Here is a 19,480-nt window from a genome sequence, read left to right as displayed (position 1 = left end):
GACACTTCATCCCCCACCACCAACGCGCCAAATTCAAATTACAAATAAAAAACCACATAAACTTTAAATCCTTTATTTAAATAACGGATCAATGGCCCTTAAAAACTCCTCTTGGAACTTCCCACAACTAAACCGATCAACTGACGCCCTCGCCCTCTCCCTTATCGCGCAAACCTCCTCCTCGCCCCCTGTCAAGATATACTTGATCACGTGGGCGTACTCCTCGGGGGTGGTGGCCAGAAACCCCAATCGGGACCCTTCCGACGTCTCAATAATGTCCAACAAGGGCCCCCCTGACCGGTGTGCCACCACAATCAACCCCGCTGCCATCTGTTCCACTACACTAATCCCAAAATGCTCATCCAGCATCGTGTGCACCCCCAAATACGCCTTTTGGAACTCCTCCAACAACTCCTCATACGTCAAATTCACCCTAAACTCAACATTATTCTCCAAACTCAAATGTTTGCTTAAATCTTTCAARTCGGCGACTCTTGTGCTGTCCTCAGAGTTGCGACAACTCCCACACAACACCAAAGTGACATTTTCAAAATCGGGGAAAATCTCCCGGAGTTCGTAGAGCGACTGGAGTTGCAAGGGGTGGTCCTTCTCGGGCCGGAATTGGGCCAAAGACAGGATGCGGATCCTCCGGGGGCGCTCCTTCGCCCGTGGGATTTTTTTCAAGTGATCTATTTCACAAGGGGGGTACACGAGGTGAAGGGGGCGGTTCCAGAGCTCCGTCAAGTGCTCTAAAGTGAAGGTTGAGTTGACTAGAGTTGTCTCAGAGCATTGACCAGCCAAGCAATACAACTAAAATGGTAAAATTGAGCAAAATTAAACTGAAATTAGGGGAAATACCCATGCAAAAAGCCGGTAGTAGAGAAGTTTCGCGTGGGTAAAAATGGGGCTCCTGGCTATCAAACTCCGGTTGTTGTAAAGTGCCTGGCGGTTGGACACYCGAGACATCATTTTYTTGGTAATTGTGGGGTAATGGATGTAGCAACCTGTCTTGCAMCGTCCCAAATATTTAAAAATGGGGAGAGTAAAAGTAAACCCAGTTGTATCAATATAAATGTCTAAAAATCACCAATTTACTATTTTATAATGATAGGAGAGGGAACACACCTGGAACTAATTGATTAAGGGCTTCAAACCCCAAATACACAGACCCCAAAGCCTGCCCCAGAAGCGTGAAATAGGGGTATTGGCCCCCCTCAACCCACTTCCGACGAGTCAAATAAACAAACTTGACATTTTTATCGACTTTCACATTTAAGATTTTAGTCACTTTTTCTAGAATCTCTCCAGGGGTGGCTTCAATGTCCCCAGTGTAAATAAAAAAWTCGGCATTTTTGTACCTAAAATCGGTGRTAAATAACACTACAAACACACTAAAAARTTACCGTTTCTGCARTGCTTGTAATGCCACCCAGAGGACTTTCTCACCGCCCCCACCGGCGTTACAATAAGGGTGAAAAAGCCCCACTTGGACTTTAGACGACTTGTTTTTGGCTTTCTGGCGGTGGTATTTTGCACGCAAGTAGAGGAAAATCACGGGGAGGACGACTCCGATCAGTATTAACGTGCTTAAGGAGATAAATAGGAGGAAATCGGTGGAATACAGAAGAGAAGCTCTACAAAAAAGTGAGGTTAGGTTTATAAAAAATTGTTATAAATAAGTTTTAGCCAAAATTRGGGCTTAATTACAGGTCCAGGTAYACTYACATAAAGGTTACAAAACCGATCATTGTGATTTATTGGCAATTTCGGTGGTTTTTAGGCGATTACATTATTGTTTTGAGATTGACGTTGACACGACTTAGGGATTTTTGGGTTGGGAGGTTGATTAAAAAAAGGCTGTTTTACGGCTCAAGGACTAATTGAAGTCTCCTATGACCGTAATAACATCAACAGGTTCTAAATCATTTCAGTTTTGATTAATTACAATGGTTTAATTCAATTTTAAAGTTGTAAAATTACTGCCAACTTAAAAAAGTCACTGATAATTACAGTTTTCTGTAATATTAAGGTTATTTCGATTCAATTCTGGTGAAGTTTGCGTAATTGTGTGTCAGTGATGGCATGTGGGGCCTCTTTTGGCGGAAAATGCCATTAAGGGGGTACGCAAGTCAAGTGAAATTCTTGTCCTTAGGGGTTTTACCACCTGCATCGATTTTGTTGTGTTTTCGCCCAAGTTAATTTTATTGCTTGTTTTGGTACAGGTAGCGCCCCCTAGTCCCACTCCGAGTGCCGACGATGCTCGAAAATACATCAATTCGTAACTGATAACCTTCATGTCATTTAAAAACAGAAAAATAATCCAAAAATAGCTCACATTGCTAAAAACATGGCAAGTTTGAAAATTCTCCCCAAGTTTCCTCCAAATCTCAGGTAGCAACGAGATAACAATCTCGCATCGCGTTAAATGTCAAATAATTTTCAGAACATTTGCGACGACAGCCCCCAAAAGCGACGCATGGCTCTCGAAAATCTTCGTGAGAAAGATCGAGCCGACGAAAGAGTCCCATAGTCGTATGTTGAGCGACAAGGAGATAATCTACGCCCTGCAGACACACAATTTCAGGCCTGACTCAAAAGTGGCTTATTTGAACACAATGTGAGGCCCAAGACCGGTCAAGACCCCCCTAAAGTGTCTCATTTCAGCAAGCAAACGGTCGATTTTATCAAAGCCCAGAACTCGCTCGCCGCCGCCGTGGAACTGGTGGGGTCCTGGACCGTCAATGTGGGGGACCAAGACCAGGCCTTGCATCTGTGGAAATTCACAGGGGGCTACGAGAAAATCGACTTATTCAACAACATAATCAGCAGAAGTGATGTAAGTTGAATTGGCCTTGAAACGGGGGTTGTTATTGCCGTTTCAGGAGTTTAAGAAAATCTCGGAGGATCAGGGCAGAGTCGTGCGTTCGAGACACTTGCAGTATCTTCTAGCGTTCAGTTATTGGCCCCAAATCCAGCTYCGGAAGCCCCRTAACATATACGAGATACGGTCMTAYGCCCTGAAGCCTGGGACCATGATTGAGTGGGGCAACAACTGGGCGAGGGCTATCAATTTCCGGCAAAACAACGACGAGGCCTTTGCTGGGTTCTTCTCCCAAATCGGGAGGCTCTACAACGTGCACCACATTTGGTGTAAGTAAAACGGGATCAAGAGTGCTCTGGAAATTTGAACGTATGTCTTGAATAACGTCGTCACTTATCTGTCATTGTTCTATCGTCAAGTTGGCGTTCAATTTCAAATCTTAGTTTGGCAACATTGACTTAGTATTGAATAGTTCAATAGTTTTGACGTCTTTGACAAATACTATGACATTTTTATTGTTTTTGCTATTTTTTTGCGAGATTTCTCTAAAACATGGCCTAAAATAACCAAATTGGGTCAAAATGATATTATTTTTCGGTGGTTTTAGGACGTTTTTCAGCTGAAAAATTACAAAATTAAGTCAGAGTTCATTTTGTTTTTGCCTATTTTTAAGCGTTTTTTGTTTTTTTACTTAATTCCAAAAAACGTTTATTAGGGACGTAACCACAGCGAAAAATCACCACATCAGGTGAAAATGTTATTTTTTTCTTTCTACAGCGTTTTAAAACGTTTTTGCAATTATTTCGCAAACTTTTATCGTATTTTTTTTAACCCAAAATTCAAAATTTTTCGCTAAAACATACTGATAAATAACCAAATTAGGTAAAAATGATGTTATTTTTGTAATTTTTGCATTTTTCATTATTAAGACGTTTTATCTTTTGCTTACACCAATTTGAGATGACTTTTTGATCTCAGTAATTGTTTTTCCTATTTTTTTTCCAGAGATTTCACTAAAACATGCCCAAAAATCAACTCAATGGGTAAAAATTATATTATTTTACCATTTTTCGGTAATTTTAGAACGTTTTTCAAGTGAAAAATTACAAAGATAGGTCAGAATTGGTTTTATTTTTGCGTTTTTTTCACTTAATTACACAAAAGCGTTCATTAGGGACGTAACTACAGAGTGAAAAATCACCAAATTAGGTTAAAATATTATTTTTGTCCTTCTACGGCGTTTTAAAACCTTTTTGCAATTATTTCGCAAAATTTTATCGTATTTTTTAACAAAAAATTCAAATACATTCGCTAAAACATACGGAAAAATCATCAAATTAGGTGGAAAATGATGTTATTTTTGTAATTTTTGCATTATTAAGACATTTCATCTTTTGCCTACACCAATTTGATAAGACTTTTTGATCTCAGTAATTGTTTTTCCTATTTTTTTTTGCGAGATTTCAATAAATGTGCCCAAAAATCACCAAAATGGGGTAAAAATCATATTATTTTACCATTTTTCGACGAGTTTAGGACGTTTTTCAAGTGAAAAATCACAGATAGGTCAGAATTGGTTTTATTTTTGCGTTTTTTTTTTCCTTAAATTACAAAAAAGCGTTTATTAGGGAACAATAAACGATAAATCAACAAATTAGGTGAAAATGTTATTTTTGTCTTTCTACAGCGTTTTAAAACGTTTTTGTAATTATTTCGCAAAATTTAAGCTGTTTTTTAACCAAAAATTCCAATTCTTTCGCTAAAACATACCGAAAAAGCGCCAAATTAAGTGGAAAATGATGGTATTTTTGTGATTTTTGCGCATTTTTTATTATTATTAAGACGTTTTATCTTTTGTCTACACCAATTTGATTGAACTTTTTGATCTCAGTAATTGTTTTTCCAATTTTTTTGCGAAATTTCACCAAAACATGCCCAAAAAATCACCTAACTGAGTAAAAATTATATTATTTTATCATTTTTCGGTGGTTTTAGGACGTTTTTCAACTGAAAAATCACAAAGCTAGGTCAGAATTGGTTTTATTTTTGAGTTTTTTAAGCGTTTTTTGTACTTAATCACAAATAGCGTTTATTAGGGTCGTAATTACAGAGCGAAAAATCAAAAAATTAGGTGAGAAATGTTATTTTTATCTTTCTACGGCGTTTTAAAACGTTTTTGCAATTGTTTCGCAAAATTTAAGCATGTTTTTAACCAAAAATTCAAATTCTTTCGCTAAAACAATCAAGAAAAAATTCAAGTTTTTGCTTTCTACGGCGTTTTAAAACGTTTTTGCAATTGTTTCGCAAAATTTAAGCGTGTTTTTAACCAAAAATTCAAATTCTTTCGCTAAAACACCCAAGTTTTTGGTCACGAAATATCGCTAAAAATACAGAAAAGTCCGAAGTTAGGTCAAAAATTGTATTATTTATACTTTTATCGAGTGTTTGTTTAAGGACGTTTTTTTAGTCAGAAACATGTTTATTTTTCAGTGTTTCTTTATTAAGCCAAAAAATCAACAAATTAGATGGGAAATGCTATTTTTGTCTTTCAACAGGGTTTTAAAACGTTTTTGCAATTATTTCGCAAAATTTAAGCGTGTTTTTAACCAAAAATTCAAATTCTTTCGCTACAACATACCGAAAAAAAATGCAAGTTTTTCCGTGAAATATCGAAGAAATCACCGAATTAGGTTAAAAATTGTATTATTTATGCTTTTATCGAGTGTTTAAAGAACGTTTTTCAGCCAGAAACATGTTTATTTTTCGAAGTTTCGTTACTAAGCCGAAAAATCCCCAAATCAGGTGCAAAATGGTGTTATTTTTGCTACTTCAATTCATGATATTAGATTTAAGACATTTCTCAGTTAAAAATGTAATTATTTGATGTCAAAAATAACCCGAAAAAGTACAGAATTAAGTCGAAAGTGATGTAATTTTTGCATCTATATTTGACAGTTATAGTTGCTAAATTAAAATCAGTCAATTTTTTGAAATCATTAGACAAGACATACGTTCATGAAATTTTCGCAGCATTCTGAGCACGTTTTTATTGTGGCACTTGTCGCAGGTTACGAGGACTTGAATAAGAGGAAGGAGACTCGGGAGAGCGCTTGGAGGTCCCCAGGATGGGACGAATGCGTGGCTTACACGGTGCCATTGATCAGGGAAATGCACTGCAGGATTATGGTCCCGACTGAATTCTCCCCAACACAGTAAAACGTATTACTATTGTGAACTGAATTGAATATATAAAGTCGGTGCAAAACAGTTAAAGCAATAATTTTTATTTACGTATAAAATACATCTTGTTATATTTTATTGGTAGCCACAGCGAAAAAATAAATAGTTATCAGCCGAACGAAATCGTTGCTCATACAGCTAACCTCAGTACAGGTAAATATAGGTATGTACATTTCCGTGATAATTAGCGACCGACTGACTAAAAGCAACTGTTACATGAAGAAACAAAACGGCTGAATTTACATGAGTAACCAGAATTATAATTATCACAATCTTAACATCGAAAATTTGTGATGTGTGGTTAAATACTAACGAAATTAGGAGATAAATTGCACTATTCTTTACTAAAYACTGTCCCTAGAAACAGCAGTTTGATTTTGTCATGCTATCAAACAAATACATTGACTAAAAAGAAAAGAATGAAAACTATATACAGTTATTTCTTCTATAATTTAATCAATAAATACTGCTATCAAAAAAGACAAGGAAACCAATAGGACAATAATAATATCCCTCACCGTTGAGTCGCCCTCCTGGCCGTGTGATCGTTATTATTATTGCTCGAATTAAGCGTAAATACCAACCAGTTGTTCGGTATTTGTTAGTCTTAGTTACACTTAATGATTAAAAATTAATTTGATAGGCAAAATGAACGTTACTACACCGACCCGGGTGGAAAACTCGTAGAGCTATTGGAATGAGCTAGACTTAGCATAGAACCGGACAAACTGCCATCATCGTCGTAATTCTCACGTGATATCTCTGCTATCGCCAGAGCGCTGCAACAAATCGATCAAATAACACAATTATTGATTTCCCCCCTCAATTACCTGAACCCCAGTCGCACCGACTCATTATCAAAGTCCTCCAAATCCCTCTCTTGTCTCTCATGCAAAATCCTTATCCTCTCGGCCCTCTCCTCGAGAAACCTCTGCGTCTCGGAATTCATCTTTGTCTCCAACAATGACTTCCTCACCGCCACTCTCTCCTCCAACTCGTTTCTCTCGCGGTCTCTTTGCGCTTGCGCTTGCATTTTATTCTTACTCTGATACGCCATCAAAATCTCCAATTCGTAATGCAACCGCTCCTTCATCTGTTGACACTCACTCTCTTGACTCTCGTCCAATCGCAAGCACTGTTTCTGCAACATTTCAGCAATGCTTTGCTCGTATTGGTCACCCAACAAGGCCAACTTCCGCCGCTGCTCCTCCTTCAGTTTTTTTATTACAGCCTTCTGGTCCTCTTTCGGCGTATTCGCGAGGATTTGCGCCTTGAGAGCCTTGTACTGTTTCGTTTGGACTTTGCAAGTGTCCCGAAATTGCTTACGAACCATCATTTCCTTCTGTTTTAACGACTTTGGTTGTTGTTTCACTTCGAGGGCGTGTTTTTTACGCAATTCACGCTCGGAACGTTTCATGTATTCRGATTGGTTCGCCAGTTCGGTGTCGTGTTGGTTCTTGACCTGGAATTAAAACAATTAAATCGTTGATTAATATTTTTCAAAGTGGTACTATTTTACCTGTTCTTCGCGTAATGCATGTACGGCTTTTTGTTGACGATATTCCAACTCTTGGGTCTTCTCGTGATGTCTAAGGAGCATCATGTGGGCTTGTTCCAATTGTTGTTGTCTTTTATTCAATTCCTGACGCAATAAATCCTGCTCTAAGTTATGGTATGTGAGGAGTTTTTTTCTTCGAAATTTGCGAACTTCCAATTCTAAATATTCTTTTTGGCATCTGAGTAAGCGCTGCTCGTCCTGAGCGTCCACAAGCTTCAAATTATCCTTATGYGTCCTGAAAAAAATTTCATCATAAAAATACATAAATAAGAAATACAAAATTATGGATACAGCTAAATATTTTCACAGAGCACGTTGAAATTTGGGAAACAGTTAGAAGTGTTTAAAKTSTATCATCTGAGATCTTTTTTTATTTTCTACCATCATATATTTTCAAAATACAAGCCTAACTTGATTTTTTTAATGGCACGAAGAGTCAAATTTTAAAAAAACATTTTTTTCTGAATTCAGTGATGTGTAAACATATGCCCTTTACTTTTATTAAAAGGGAAAAAAAATTAAAATTCAAAAATGTAATTCTGGAAAAGTAAAACTAAGATAGCTTTGAAAATGCTATTATTAGTYATCTGTCACTTGCATATTGGCCAAAAATTAAACTTGTGTACAATAATTAGTTTAACAATGGTACTTTTAAGTGAAACTGAGCTTATAGAAAATCTCAAGWCAATGGAAATCATTTTGAACATCGTTTGTAGTATAAAAATGATGTGTTTCGTGTTTAAGCTTTTTTAATTAAAATGTGTTCTTTTTCAGTTAAAATAGATGTTATTTTAACAATTATTAACTTTTACTTATTTTTTGGTCAAACTTCAGGCGGCAAAGAGCTAACGATGATGAAGACAACATTTCCAAGGCTAACAAAATTTTACATTTTTAAAAATTTTGTTAGTTCGATATATTTTTTTTAAGTTTTGATTAAAATAGGGTATGGATGTGTTACATCACAGAACTCAGAAAAAAATGCTCTTCTTAAAAATATTAAATTTGACCGTTCTCGTCATTAAAAAAAAATCAAGTTAGCTTTGTATCCTCAGAGCAAACAGAGATAGAAATTTCATAAACATCTGAGACGATGGAATTTAAATACTTTCAAGCATATATCAAATTTCAATAAGTCTTGATGAGTAGTTTTTATAATATTTAACTGTATCCATACTTTTTAGCGACCCTGTATACAAGTGTCCCAGCGAGTTGATAAGTCTATTATTGACTTTTAAATGTTAATTTTTTTCTAGTGCATCGCCTGAAATTATTTTCACTATACAGCGTGACCCAAAAATAACTTACGTTTTTTTAGGTGAATCACCATACGTTTCTTGGCATTTTTGKATGTAGCTTTTAATTACAATATTTTTATTGGGCGTTTTGGCTTAGTTTTTGAAATAATTTATTTTAAAAGTCTAAAACACTAAACTAAGATAGCGGGAAAAAAGATTATTACTGCATAGAAGACAGTACAAACTTTAAGGGATAACAGTTTTTTAGTGTTCTGCATTTGTAATGTTAAAAAATTGTTGAAGTTAGTCAAAAGTTAAATAACTGAAAAAGTTTTTATTTTATTTTTGCAGAGCGTACATTAGAAACTTTTTAACTTCCAAAATTTTGTACGCAACCACAGAGACCATTCTTAATTCAATTAAATTATTTTCAAAATGGTGGAACTTCCGAAACTATAAGAAATTGGGCGCTAACTTTGAAATTTTAAATGGAAACCACTAATTTTTACTACACTTTTGAATTCACTTTTTCATACTGAGTAAAACATACCCAGGTTGTTGGTACTTATCTGYCATAGTTTTTGACATATGTCAATCTTTTTGTCGAAATTTTAATTTGCAAAAGTCCATTCAAAAAATCACAAGTTTTGAACACCTTGCAATAAATTTATTATTAATTTGCATTTGATAACCAAAAGTTTAAAGTATCTTTTAAGGTAGTTCAAGAATGTCAACTGTCTAATTTCAAGGCTGGTATGATTTTTAGAAAATGATGATCAAAAAACGACTATAACTCAGTTTTTTTTAAAATAGAACGACCTTATTTTCTCAATGGCAATGTAAAAATAAATAGGGTGTTCTATTTAAATTATTTAACTTTTAATAAACTTCATTTTTTTTATCTTTACAAATGAGGAGCAGACTTTCAAAATGCAGTTTGCCCATGTTTTTGAGAATTGAGATAAAGGTTTTTAAAGTTTTTTTGTAAAATGCCGTAAATTCCACATTTATTGTTACTGATATAAAACATTAAAATTATTTCTTAAAAAAAGGACAGTTTTTGTTCTCTCCTGCAAAAATGAAAATTTGGACAAACTGCTTTTTGAAAGTCTGCTCCTCAAAAAAAAAAAAAAATGTATAATATTAAAATTTGTACTTTTTTCTTTGCAGCTTTTTCTAGCTTCCTTAATTTTTGTGCGATAAATTTTTRAATAGGACGTTTTCGTCAAAAAAACAACTTTAAGCAAAATCGTTCAACAAAAGTTTAACTTAAAATTATTGTAATAAAAAAATGCCAAGAAACATACGACGTTTCATTAAAAAAACAACTATTTTTGGGTCACGCTGTATAGWTGAAAATAATTTCAGGGGATGCTAATCTACAATCTATCMATTTYCTWATACAWTTTTTCAAATTTTAATACTCAACGGTCAATAAAGGTCTTTACCAACTCACTAGGACACTGTCAATTCTTTTTTAATACAAATAAGTTAAAAATTAACACATTTTCGTTGTTTTTTTCAAAAATCCCAAATGAAAGACTTACTGTAGCGTCGCRTCCCGTTGCCGTTTCGGCGTGGAATCATCCTGCGACAGCTCCCTTTTCCATCTCTCTTTATTCGCCTTGTACTCTTTCTTCCTATGTGCATCAAACGCCTTCCTGTCACTCTCCTGTCGACTGGTGATATCTTTTATCAATTTCTTCTCACTCGCCGCATTCTGTTTCAACCGCCTTTCCAATTCCTGCTGATGTTTCGCTTGTAACTTCTCCAAATCCTTACTGAAACTCTGTAGCAAAGCTTCATACTCCTTATCTAATTGATTTTTATGACTCTCCATTTCCATTTTACATTTCTCTTCGAGTTTCAAAAGTGCGCTTTGATGTTCACGCCTCATTCTCTTATAACCCGTCATTTGTTCATGCATTTCCTCTTGCATATGCTCCTTTTGTTGTTTGGTAACAATACTTGTAGTTCGAATTGTAGCGAAATTATTAGTTCCATGATCACCAACAGCGGCAGCAGCAGCGACATGATTGAAACAACCTCGGTGACGTCTCGTTGTACCATCTAAGAAATTTAAATTAAGAGTCGGTAAATAAATTCGTTAACTTACCGGCTGGGAGACTATTCGTGCTACTTGATTGGCTACTCGCCGACACGCCCACTGAATGTACCGAATGTTCAGACGTGACTGAATTACTTTTTGAACTATCACCACCTGCATGCTCATCGGGAGTGTCATCAACATCTATAGTACTTTCCGTTTCGCAACTATCCACCATGAGTATTTTTTTCATTTTTCGATAGTTTAAATTGTCTAAATCACGAACTGCCGCCTTCGTACGTTGAATTAAATCGATGAGGACATTCGGACTACGTGTTCGAGTCACGAAATTGTGAGTGAGGAGCATCGAAGACGGCGGTCTATTACCCGGTGATTTCTACAAGAAAATTATCACAAAAAAAAAAAAATAAGGGTAAATCACCTGAAGACACGCCTCGACGAAGTGCTTGAAAATATCAGACCATTCGGAAGACTGCAACGTTGGCGATTCGTTTTGAGCAATGTGATATAGGGCCGCCATTGCGTTCATATTGAAATATGGCGGTTTGCGTTCGGCCAACTCGATGCAAGTGATACCAAGTGACCATACGTCGACTTTACCATCGTATTGGCCTTCGTCCATCGCTAAGATGACTTCCGGTGCCATCCAATATGGCGTTCCAACAAACGAATTCGCTGGACATTTGATCGAAGCACTACCGAAATCGGCCAATTTTACCGTTCCGTTTTCGGTGAGAAGAATATTGCCGGCTTTCACATCTCTAAAAAAAAAACATTTTTATGAATCATGATTTAAAAAACAATCTATTATTGAGGGAAGCGCCCCACCCATGGTTGTAACTTCCGGACGAGAAAATTGATGTTTATTACTATGTTTTTTATTGTTATGTTTTCTTTATTAATAATAGAATCGGTTACGTAATAAACTAGGAGTAAAATAAAAATATTTGTGTGGTGTGATAACGACAAAAAAATATCGTAGGCATAATGTCTGATAAGCGTAGAAAAGGTCAAGAGTACGCATAGTGTGGTTTTATCGTTCATTTGGCAACAAAATCAATACTTGATTAAAAAAAACTGTGTTAAATTCGAAATTCACCGAAATAGAGAGCAAATATTTGTATTAAATGGCGCAAAGTTATGGTTTTATGTTTACTTAATTCTAATCAACAGTAAATACTTGCAAGAATTATTAATTGGGAATCTATTTACCAATGACTAATCCTATTTGCTTATCTTAAAAAAAAAGTGAGATGAAAAATCTACAAAAATTAGGTTATCTGATACCGATTTGTCTATTAATAAAATGATAACGAAATTGACTGGAAAATAGTTCACTTCTTATCAATCAACATAATCGAAATAAATTTTGTAAATAAAATGGAATGTTTATTTCTTAAGATTCGTCATTTCCTTTCATTTATTTAAGAACAAAAATAAAAACGAGACGCTTTTAAGTATTAGAAAAAAATTCTGAACGAAGTGGCCTGTGATTTTGAAATTAAGTTGGCAATATTGAAAAATAGAGATATAAGAAAAAAGTTTATATTTTCAATCAATGTTGCCAACTTAATTTCAAAATTCAAAATATTTAAGATTTGCCATTTCCATTCATTTATTTAAAAATAAAAATAAAAAAGAGACTCCTTTAAGCATCAATTAAAAAATTATGATCGAAGTGGCATGCGATTTTGTAATTAAGTTGGCAATGTTTAAAATCAGAGAAAGAAAGAGAGACACACGAGAATTGACAAGTTTTATATCTTCTGTCACTGCATTACACAGTGTTGCCAACTGAATTTCAAAATTTAAAATTGAGATTCGTCATTTCGTTTCATCTTTTTAAAAACAAAGATAAAAAAGAGACTGTTTTAAATAGTAATAAAAAATTCTGACCGAAGTGGCCCCTGATTTTGTAATTAAGTTGGCAATACTGAAAAACAGAAATACAAAGTATGAAAATTGACAAGTTTTATATTTTCTGTCACGACATTATCCAAATTAATTTTAAAGTTCCAAACATTAGTTTTCTTCTTATCAATCAACATAATCGAAATAAATTTTGTAAATAAATGTTTATTTCATTCAAAACATTTACAATTCGTCATTTCCTTTCATTTATTTAAAAACGAAAATAAAAATGAGACGCTTTTAAGCAATAAAAAAAAATCAGAACGAAGTGGCCTGTGATTTTGAAATTAAGTTGGCAATATTGAAAAATTGAGACATAAGATATAAGAAAAAGTTTTATATCTTTTGTTAATGTTGCCAACGTAATTTCAAAATTCAAAATATTTAAAATGTGTCACTACAATTCATTCATGTAAAAACAAAAATAAAAAAGAGACTCCTTTAAGGATYAATAAAAAAATTATGATCGAAGTAGCCTGTGATTTTGTAATTAAGTTGGCAATACAGAAAATCAGAGAGAGAAGGAAAGAGAGATACACTAGAATTGACAAATTTTATATCTTTTGTCACTACRTTATATACAATGTTGCCAACTTAATTTGGAAATTCAAAACTTTAAGATTCGTCATTTCGTTTCATCTTTTTAAAAATAAAAATAGAAAAGAGACTGTTTTAAACCTGTGCTTGTGTAATTAAGTTGGGAATATTGAAAAACAGAGATACAAGATATGAAAATTGACAAATTTCACCACATTATCCAATGTTGCCAACTTAATTTTAAAGTTCTAAACATTAGTTTACTTCTTATCAGTTAACATAATCGAAATAAATTTTGTAAATAAAATGTAATGTTTATTTCATTCAAAATATTTAAGATTCGTGATTTCCTTTCATTTATTTAAAAACAAAAATCAAAACGAGAAGCTTTTAAGCAAAAAAAAATCTGAACGAAGTAGCCTGTGATTTTGAAATTAAGTTGGCAATATTGAAAAATAGAGACATTAGAATAACAAAAAGTTTTATATCTTCTGTCAATGTTGCCAACTTAATTTCAAAATTCAAAATATTTCAAATTTGTCACTACCATTCATTTATTTAAAAACAAAAAGAGACTCCTTTAACCACCAATAAAAAAATATGATAGAAGTGGCCTGTGATTTTGTAATTAAGTTGGCAATATTGAAAATCAGAGAGCAAGAACGGGAGATACACGAGAATTGCCAAGTTTTTATATTTTCTGTCACCACATTATACAGTGTGGCCACCTTTATTTCAAAATTTAAAACTCAAAGATTCGTTGCATCTTTAAAAAAAATAAATAAATAAAAAGAGACTATTTTAAACAGCAATAAAAAATTCTGATCGAAATGGCCTGTGATTTTAAAATTAAGTTGGTGATATTGAAAAACAGAGAGAGAAGATATGAGAATTAACAAGTTTTATTTCACTCACTACATTGTATGTACAATGTTACCAACTTAATTTCAAAGTTTCAAACATTTAAGATTCGTCATTTCCTTTCTTTCTACTTTGAATTTAAGTTGACAACTACAAAAATACAGAAAAGATACGAAAATTGTCACGTGTCGTATCTTGTATCTACATTATTCAATGTTGCCAACATAACTTTAGAGTCACAGTACACTTTGAGCAAAAATTCATTAAATAAATGAGCACTTTTCTATTCTGTTGACTTAATTGATTGAAAATTTTGCATAAATTGWCATTTACCTGTGGATGCGTCCGAAATCGTGCAGGTAGCTGAGCCCCATCAAGACACCTTCGCAGATCGCGGCGATTTCCTCTTCCATGAGGGGCCTCTTGTGCACTTCAATAATGTCCGAGGCGGAGCCGAGACAATATTCCATGACTAACCAGGCYGTGTTTTCCCTCARGTAGCATCCCTTGTATTCGATGGTGTTTGGGTGCTTGAGTTGTTTCAGAAATCTGATCTCCTTCAAAATGTCTTGCCATTTCTCGAGACTCTGCTTGCCCGTGTAGGACATTTTCTTGATGGCAACGATTTCTTTGGTGATGGTGCATCTGGCGTAGTAAACAGCGCCGAATGAGCCATGTCCGATCTCCCTGAGATCCTCAAAGATCTTCTCCGGGTCATGTTTGTAAAACAAGTCGGCGATTTCGGGGTCCCTCAGGCTACCTGGTCTTGGGACAGGTGCCATGCTCCTCCTTGTGGCTCGCTATGCTCGCATCTCACTGCAAAAGACGGGATTCTCACTGAGGGCCCCCATTTCACCACACAAATAACCACTTCTGCATTTACAAAATACTCACAAAATGGCGGCGTGTAAAATTATTTTGCAATGAACTTTCACAACTTCGCCCCGAGATGGTTTTCACATATTTCCACCGGGGGCTCCAACATGCACCAAAGACACCGCCCCGACCACTCTAAAACCACCAAATCCGCCACAAATACGAAAACATTCACGATTTTATGACGAGGTTAGCTCCACAACTGTCACTATAATGGAAGGATTGCTAACCTCAAAAACTCGGTCGATAAATACGCCGCGACGACACGGGGCATTTTTCAAAAAACAACACCTCGACACCACAACAAACCAAACCCCACACGACTTTAACAAATTTTATTAAAATTCATCAATTGACAAACCCCACCCAACAATATTTGGAGCTGATAAGGCGCCGATAACGCAGGAAACTGCACGATTTCAGCTTTTCAGCCACCAGGGGCGTTTCAGGAAATTTTCAGAGATTTTCTAAACTTAGAAGCGCTTCCGGGTGGGTACAAAGGTGAGACCCAAAGCCCCAACTGCGAAACAACCGTGAGTCCAACCCTTTTTCTATCACAAATTTTTTCTTCAGCCTTTTTCTCAAGTATACAGGGTGATTACCCCAAATTTGGGAATCGTGCCAAAAAATTTGCGCCCTAATTTTAATTTTCAACACACAATTAGGGCAAATTGTGTTAATCAAATGCGAATTGTTTAACAAAATGTTTATTTWATTTAAATTTGATAATACAGAAAACTGTAATGGTTTTCAAGTTTAACAACATTTTGAGTTACCGTTTAATTTYCAGCAAATTATTAACACTTTTGTGAACATAGAAACGCTTCCGGGGACGCACATGAGCCCCAAAACCCCACCTGTGAACCAACCCCGTCAATCAAGCAAGCCGTGATTGTGAGTCCAACCCCAATTTTTGGTTCCTTTCTTTTTCTCAAGCCTTAAATAATGACACTAGAACACAATGTACAGTATACAGTGTGATCACACCAAACTCAAAAAAGTGACATTTGCCTCGTGTCAAAATAGGCGCCAAATTTGAATTGTTATTTGACATTACAATACGTACTAGACAAAAAAATGCGATAAGATAACCCCTAATGGTGCAATTGAGGGGATTAAAATTTTAAGCGACGTTCACATTACATTTTGAAGCTTTGTTGGTATAAGTGATATAACAGTTTTTTTCCAAACCTTTGTTGTTAGTAGGAAGTAGTAAAATCCATTATTGTTATCATTCAAGTCGCTCACACATTTATTGCATCGCAAATTCCTCGCWTTAAGTAAATAATTGTTTGGCTTATTGTGTACTGATTATTTAATTTTCTTGCAGGCTTTTGTCTCAATGTAACACTTTCGCAATCAACAAAATGATAAAGCGAATCCTATTTTCTATTATTTAGCAATGAGTCGCGAACACCGAATCAAACTGGAAGAAAATGACGAGAAAAACGAGAGTGCCTTGATTTTGACGACAAAAATCGAAAAACCGGTTTATGCAATACCATGGCGGAGTTCTCTCCGACAGGTGATTAATAAATAAAATAACGATTTTTGCATTTTTTAATTTTAAATTTCAGATTATAGCATGTTGTATCGCCCATAGCCTTGTAATCCAAGCAGGCGTTAACATGTCATTCAGCGCCATCTTGTTGCCACAACTGAATGAGAAAACAAGTGACATCCATATTTCAAAATCGGAGGCGTCATGGATTGGTAGATTTTAAGCCGGTTATAACCGATCTAACCGGTGATTTTTAGCCAGTATAGTGGCAATAGCCCTGCCCGCGGGTTCGGTAATCATCGGCCCCCTTATGGACCGCTTCGGACGCAAAACTTTGTGTATTTGTACTACAATCCCGTTCGCTATTTCGTGGATAATCCACGCTACGGCTACAACCGTTTGGCATTTGTATTTGGCTCGGATAATCGCCGGGTTCAGCGGGGGTCTCACAACCGTAGCTTTGGTCTACGTGAGTGAAATCACTCACCCGAGCTACAGGACAATGCTATTAAGTCTTAATAGCGTTTTTGTCTCGTTTGGAATACTTTTCACTTGCGTTTTAGGTAACTGAATCGAGTCATGACTCACTTGACTTTCCCTTATTGTAGGTTTATGGTTTCATTGGCGTGTCATGGCCGCCATTAACTGTTTCCTAATCTTGGGGACTTTAATCCTCTTGTGGTTTTTACCAGAGAGCCCCCACTGGTTTATCGTTTTCAAAAACAAGCCAGACGACGCAGCGAAATCCCTCGAGTGGCTCTACAAGGACCGACAAGTGAGGTTTTTGAGGGGGTGAAACCCGGCCTTAAGAGTTTTTTCCAGATTTTTGAGAATCAACTAAGGTTGCTGGACACGAGTGCCCAAAATCGGCGAAAATCAAAAACTGATTGGAGTTTTTACAAGGAATCTGTTGTCTATAAACCGTTTTTCATACTTTTTATCATTTTTGTGATCCAGCAATTGTCRTGTGGTTATGTTATTATTTTYTATGCTGTTGATTTGTTTCGGGAAATTGGGGGGCATTTTCGCAACGGTTTAGATGAATTCGTGGCTTTGGTCCTGTTAGGTTCGATTAGGTTTGTCATGTCGATAATATCGGCTTTAATATCGAAACGGGTGGGTCGAAGGCCCCTCTTTTTTATTTCCGGGTTAGGTCAATGTCTTACAAGTCTGATAGCTGGTGTTTATATGTACCTCACTGTGATTCCCCCGGAGGAATTAGCCAAATTAAGTATACACAAAGATAAGGGCGACAACATCGCCCTCTATTGTGTCCTAGGTTATGTTTGTTTCAGTTCTTTGGGTTATTTGGTGATTCCGTGGACTCTAATCGGGGAGTTGTTCCCGGTTAAGGTCCGAGGCGTCTTAGGGGGACTCATGGTGTCAATCGCTTACATTTTCATGTTTGTTACAGTTAAAATTTTCCCATTTGTGCTCGATTTGATTAAAATCCAGTGCGTCTTTTACATCATGGCTGTGGTGAATTTATGCGGTGTCATTTTCATTTTTCTCTTTCTCCCGGAAACGTTAGGGAAAACATTTAAAGATATTGAAGGTTATTTTAAGCGTGGTTGAATAAATAAAAAAAATTATTTTTTCGATCGTGTCCTTTTTTTAACCCCCGTGACAAGTGTTAATATCCGCTGAACGCGTTTTTGACCAGTTAAAAATCACAAGTGACGCAAGTTTGTTGTTTGTAGTAAAAACTCGAAAATTTGGTTAAATAACCAAATTTTGATTATTGTTTGACAGAAATTTGACCCGATTTTACGCAAATTTGGTGTTTTGATCATCGAATTGTGAGTATGGCACGATTTTTTATCAAATTTTGTTAAAATCATCACAGCTGTCATCTGTCAAAAATAATACCAAATGTCAATTTAAATTTTGTCACGATTTTTATTGCTTCTCACGTTAATTACAGTAATTATGTATGTTTGTCGCGTTTTAAACCGTTTACGTTCGATTTAAGTAGTATTGTGTGGATTTTTCCCACACATAACCTTCAATTTTTACCGGTGTCTCGGAGCACTTGGAATGCGGAGTGGGGCGTTTACAGGGGGCACGCGAGTGATTGTATGACTGGATGCAGGTCCCTGACCTAGAGCAGCCTCAAGGTTGCCTCCGATTGCATCAAAGTCAAGAGATAAATCTGCAAATTTGTTGTTTTCACGGGGCTATCACGCCGCCCAGGGCCGGCTTAGGGGGACTCCATTGACGTCATTTACGGGACTGAACGGGGGACAAGGACGTCGGGTTTTGGAAAAAAAAAAACATTTTCAGGAATAACAAAACTGTTACCGTCTAGGGAAATAATGAAATGTGCGTGTCGGTATTTCACAGAAGTAATGATGTGAAATTWAATTAAATTGCGTTTGTGTAATTTTGAGAATACTTTCTTTAATCTTGAATATGAAAAATTGTATAGAAAACTAAAAAAAGCATTTCACAACATTTGGAATTATTTCGAGTGAAAACAACGATAAAAATTAATTTTGTGATAATTTTTATCACTTGAAGGGTAGTGATAATGCATTTCCTTTTTTATGTATAACATATTTTTTATACAGGGTGATTAAAAAACGGCATGCGCTGTAAAATTTTTATTTATGGCCCCGATTGCAAATTATTAAAAAAATTATTAAATGGTTTATAAGCCGACAAATTTAGAATTTTTCTAAATGTCAGTATATTTTGGGCTATATTCAACTTTCTAATTTTAAATAGGGTCCCAATTATTTATAATTTGAAAGATATTAGTTTTTTTCTTACAACATGTGCGATTTCTTCTATTTTTGCTAAAAATTATTGTTAAAAAAATTATAAAATATGAAAAAACAATAAAAGTTAAAAAATCTAGTTGCATGAT

The 19,480-nt window shown here is 35.4% G+C and overlaps 5 protein-coding genes across 11 annotated transcripts in view; 3 read left to right on the top strand and 2 right to left on the bottom strand.

Annotated features, from left to right (window-relative positions):
- Positions 1-57: 57 nt before the first annotated feature.
- Positions 58-1,944, bottom strand: LOC123008620 (GDP-Man:Man(3)GlcNAc(2)-PP-Dol alpha-1,2-mannosyltransferase). Its single transcript, XM_044404530.1, has 5 exons — positions 1,726-1,944; positions 1,404-1,634; positions 1,126-1,358; positions 859-1,076; positions 58-810 (listed from the first exon to the last, which is right to left on the bottom strand). Exons 1-5 carry the CDS (start codon positions 1,746-1,748, stop codon positions 73-75), a joined length of 1,443 nt encoding a protein of 480 aa, XP_044260465.1. The 5' UTR covers positions 1,749-1,944; the 3' UTR covers positions 58-72.
- Positions 1,945-2,000: 56 nt separating this feature from the next.
- Positions 2,001-6,179, top strand: LOC123008623 (protein NipSnap). 2 transcript variants are annotated; one of them, XM_044404537.1, is made up of 6 exons: positions 2,001-2,120; positions 2,223-2,391; positions 2,444-2,617; positions 2,665-2,836; positions 2,883-3,150; positions 5,889-6,179. In XM_044404537.1, the coding sequence occupies exons 2-6, from the start codon at positions 2,348-2,350 to the stop codon at positions 6,035-6,037; spliced, it is 807 nt and encodes a 268-aa protein (XP_044260472.1). In that variant the 5' UTR covers positions 2,001-2,120; positions 2,223-2,347; the 3' UTR covers positions 6,038-6,179. The 2 variants fall into 2 exon arrangements, with proteins under 2 accessions (XP_044260472.1, XP_044260471.1); XM_044404536.1 differs by having other exon boundaries at positions 2,030-2,391.
- On the bottom strand, positions 6,083-15,524 carry LOC123008617 (serine/threonine-protein kinase Tao). Its single transcript, XM_044404514.1, has 8 exons — positions 15,129-15,524; positions 14,568-15,050; positions 11,347-11,686; positions 10,974-11,301; positions 10,405-10,927; positions 7,581-7,854; positions 6,892-7,523; positions 6,083-6,840 (listed from the first exon to the last, which is right to left on the bottom strand). Exons 2-8 carry the CDS (start codon positions 15,014-15,016, stop codon positions 6,720-6,722), a joined length of 2,667 nt encoding a protein of 888 aa, XP_044260449.1. The 5' UTR covers positions 15,017-15,050; positions 15,129-15,524; the 3' UTR covers positions 6,083-6,719.
- LOC123008619 (facilitated trehalose transporter Tret1-like) lies at positions 15,465-18,212 on the top strand. Of its 5 annotated transcripts, XM_044404527.1 has the most exons (7): positions 15,511-15,643; positions 15,901-16,004; positions 16,441-16,635; positions 16,688-16,823; positions 16,869-17,174; positions 17,220-17,386; positions 17,434-18,212. In XM_044404527.1, the coding sequence occupies exons 3-7, from the start codon at positions 16,513-16,515 to the stop codon at positions 18,184-18,186; spliced, it is 1,485 nt and encodes a 494-aa protein (XP_044260462.1). In that variant the 5' UTR covers positions 15,511-15,643; positions 15,901-16,004; positions 16,441-16,512; the 3' UTR covers positions 18,187-18,212. The 5 variants fall into 5 exon arrangements, with proteins under 5 accessions (XP_044260464.1, XP_044260459.1, XP_044260462.1 ...); XM_044404529.1 differs by lacking the exon at positions 15,901-16,004 and having other exon boundaries at positions 15,465-15,611; XM_044404524.1 differs by lacking the exon at positions 15,901-16,004 and having other exon boundaries at positions 15,507-15,643.
- A 65-nt stretch (positions 18,213-18,277) lies between these two features.
- The window catches only part of LOC123008615 (ATP-citrate synthase), a 14,880-nt gene continuing 13,677 nt past the window's right edge, over positions 18,278-19,480 (top strand). For both annotated transcript variants that reach the window (XM_044404507.1, XM_044404504.1), the window contains exon 1: positions 18,278-18,410. The gene's annotated coding sequence lies outside the window, so the exon portion shown is untranslated. The remainder of the gene's footprint in view (positions 18,411-19,480) is intronic.

This window comes from Tribolium madens, unplaced genomic scaffold (genome assembly GCF_015345945.1).
Source record: "Tribolium madens isolate multiple individuals breed KSU strain unplaced genomic scaffold, Tmad_KSU_1.1 Scaffold_71;HRSCAF=194;Tcas5.2_LG6, whole genome shotgun sequence".
Taxonomy (NCBI): Eukaryota; Metazoa; Arthropoda; class Insecta; order Coleoptera; family Tenebrionidae; genus Tribolium; species Tribolium madens.
The sequence above is the reverse complement of the archived record's forward strand: the minus strand, read 5'-3'. Positions and strand labels throughout refer to the sequence as shown.